General features: G+C 53.3%; 1 protein-coding gene across 1 annotated transcript in view; it reads right to left on the reverse strand.

The window, feature by feature from the left end:
* FBXO31 (F-box protein 31) overlaps window positions 1–1,656 on the reverse strand; it is a 19,996-nt gene that overhangs the window by 17,402 nt on the left and 938 nt on the right. Inside the window, exon 2 of the mRNA XM_015415480.1 lies at window positions 836–922. Coding sequence (XP_015270966.1) covers window positions 836–890 — 55 coding nt within the window. The 5' untranslated portion in view covers window positions 891–922. The remainder of the gene's footprint in view (window positions 1–835; window positions 923–1,656) is intronic.

The following is a 1,656-nucleotide window of genomic DNA, read 5'->3' on the forward strand; positions in this document are numbered from 1 at the left end:
GCATATGCCCCTGGCTCCACCGCCCTTTGAAGCTCCCTCTGGAGGGAGCAAGGACACTCTGTAAGGACCCCAGCACCAGCCAACAGCTCAAAGCCCTCCTTTCTCCATGCTCGGTGATGCTTCCCTCAGGCCTAGACTTTTCCACAGTAGTGGTGTAGTGGTTAAGTGTGCGGACTCTAATCTGGGAGAACCGGGTCATGTGAAATTCCTCTTGGATTCAAACCCTCTCACCCTCCTGGTTGCCCTCTTCTTGCTCCCCCAGACCTTCCTCTGCTGTTCTCGCACACACACCCAATGCCCCTGGCTCCACAGCCCTTTGAAGCTCCCTCTGGAGGGAGCAAGGACACTCTGTAAGGACCCCAGTGCCAGCCAACAGCTCAAAGCCCTCCTTTCTCCGTGCTCGTTGATGCTTCCCTCAGGCCTAGACTTTTCCACAGTACCTTTTGTCCAAGCAATCATTTGCTTGTGGATGTGGAACCTCTCCAGGACTTGGTCTTCCTAGGGTGTAGGTGTGAAACTCTCAACGCCCTTTGCCTAATTCCAGACTTACAGCTCCAGAGATCTACAGCTACCCCTAGCTTCTTGGGTTTCCCAGCAACTCACACTCCCAACTCCTGGCACAAGAAAGACTCAAGAGGACCTGAGAAAGGGGTAAACAGAACTGTTACTCGGCGGTGGCCGATTCCCTCTAACGTGACCCAGATGCTGAGACAATGACATTCGGCACCCTGAGTGGGGCGGGAAAACTCTGCTTGCCAGTTCAGTGGTCGGGAACACACTCCATGCAGGCTCTTGTGCGTGTGCAGGGCAGAAAGCATTCACAGAAGGTACATACGGCAGGTGTACACATCTCTGTATTCCATGTGCTCGTAGTCGGGAAGGATTTTCATAAAACGCCCCGACTTCACGCGTGGGTTTATACCTGAGCGGATACAGCAGGGCGAATGTGAGAACGGGCATCTCCCCTCTTACCGTCACACCCCAGCCGCTTCCACCCGGCAACACTGATAACAGAGACTGAATGTCTGCTGTGGGCAGTTCAGAGGAATGGCAGTGTTCTGAAATAAGGGGGAACCCTTTAAAAGCTTCCACTTACATCTGACAAAAGTCTACTGGCCACCCTGATCAGACCAGAAGGGAACTTGGGGAGTCCTAGGTAAAGGTAAAGGTTTCCCTTGCTCGAAAGCCAGTCGAATCCGACTCTAGGGATGTGGTGCTCATCTCCATTTCCAAGCCGAAGAGCCAGCGCTGTCCAAAGACTTCTCCGTGGTCATGTGGCTGGCATGACTAGACGGCAAGGCACACGGAACGCTGTTGCCTTCCCACCCAAGCAGCACCTATTTATCTACTTGCAATTTCTTGCTTTCAAACTGCTAGGTTGGCAGGAGCTGGGACCGGAGACAGGAGCTCACTCCGTCATGCGGCACTCGGGTCTCAAACTGCTGAACTACCGACCTTCCAGTCTGCAGTTCAGCGTCTTAACCCCTTGAGCCACTCGCAGCCCCTTTACCTGGGGGAGTCCTAGGCAAACTCAAATTTACTAGTTTCTAGACCTCGCTAGTTCACTTCATCTCAGCAGCAAATTGACCAAATGTCTCAAGTCTTCAAACCTCGCTGCAACCATCAAAGAAAGGGGCAGCTGCCCTCTGCTGCTGA

This window comes from Gekko japonicus, unplaced genomic scaffold, assembly GCF_001447785.1.
Source record: "Gekko japonicus isolate JY-2015 unplaced genomic scaffold, Gekko_japonicus_V1.1 scaffold1502, whole genome shotgun sequence".
Taxonomy (NCBI): Eukaryota; Metazoa; Chordata; class Lepidosauria; order Squamata; family Gekkonidae; genus Gekko; species Gekko japonicus.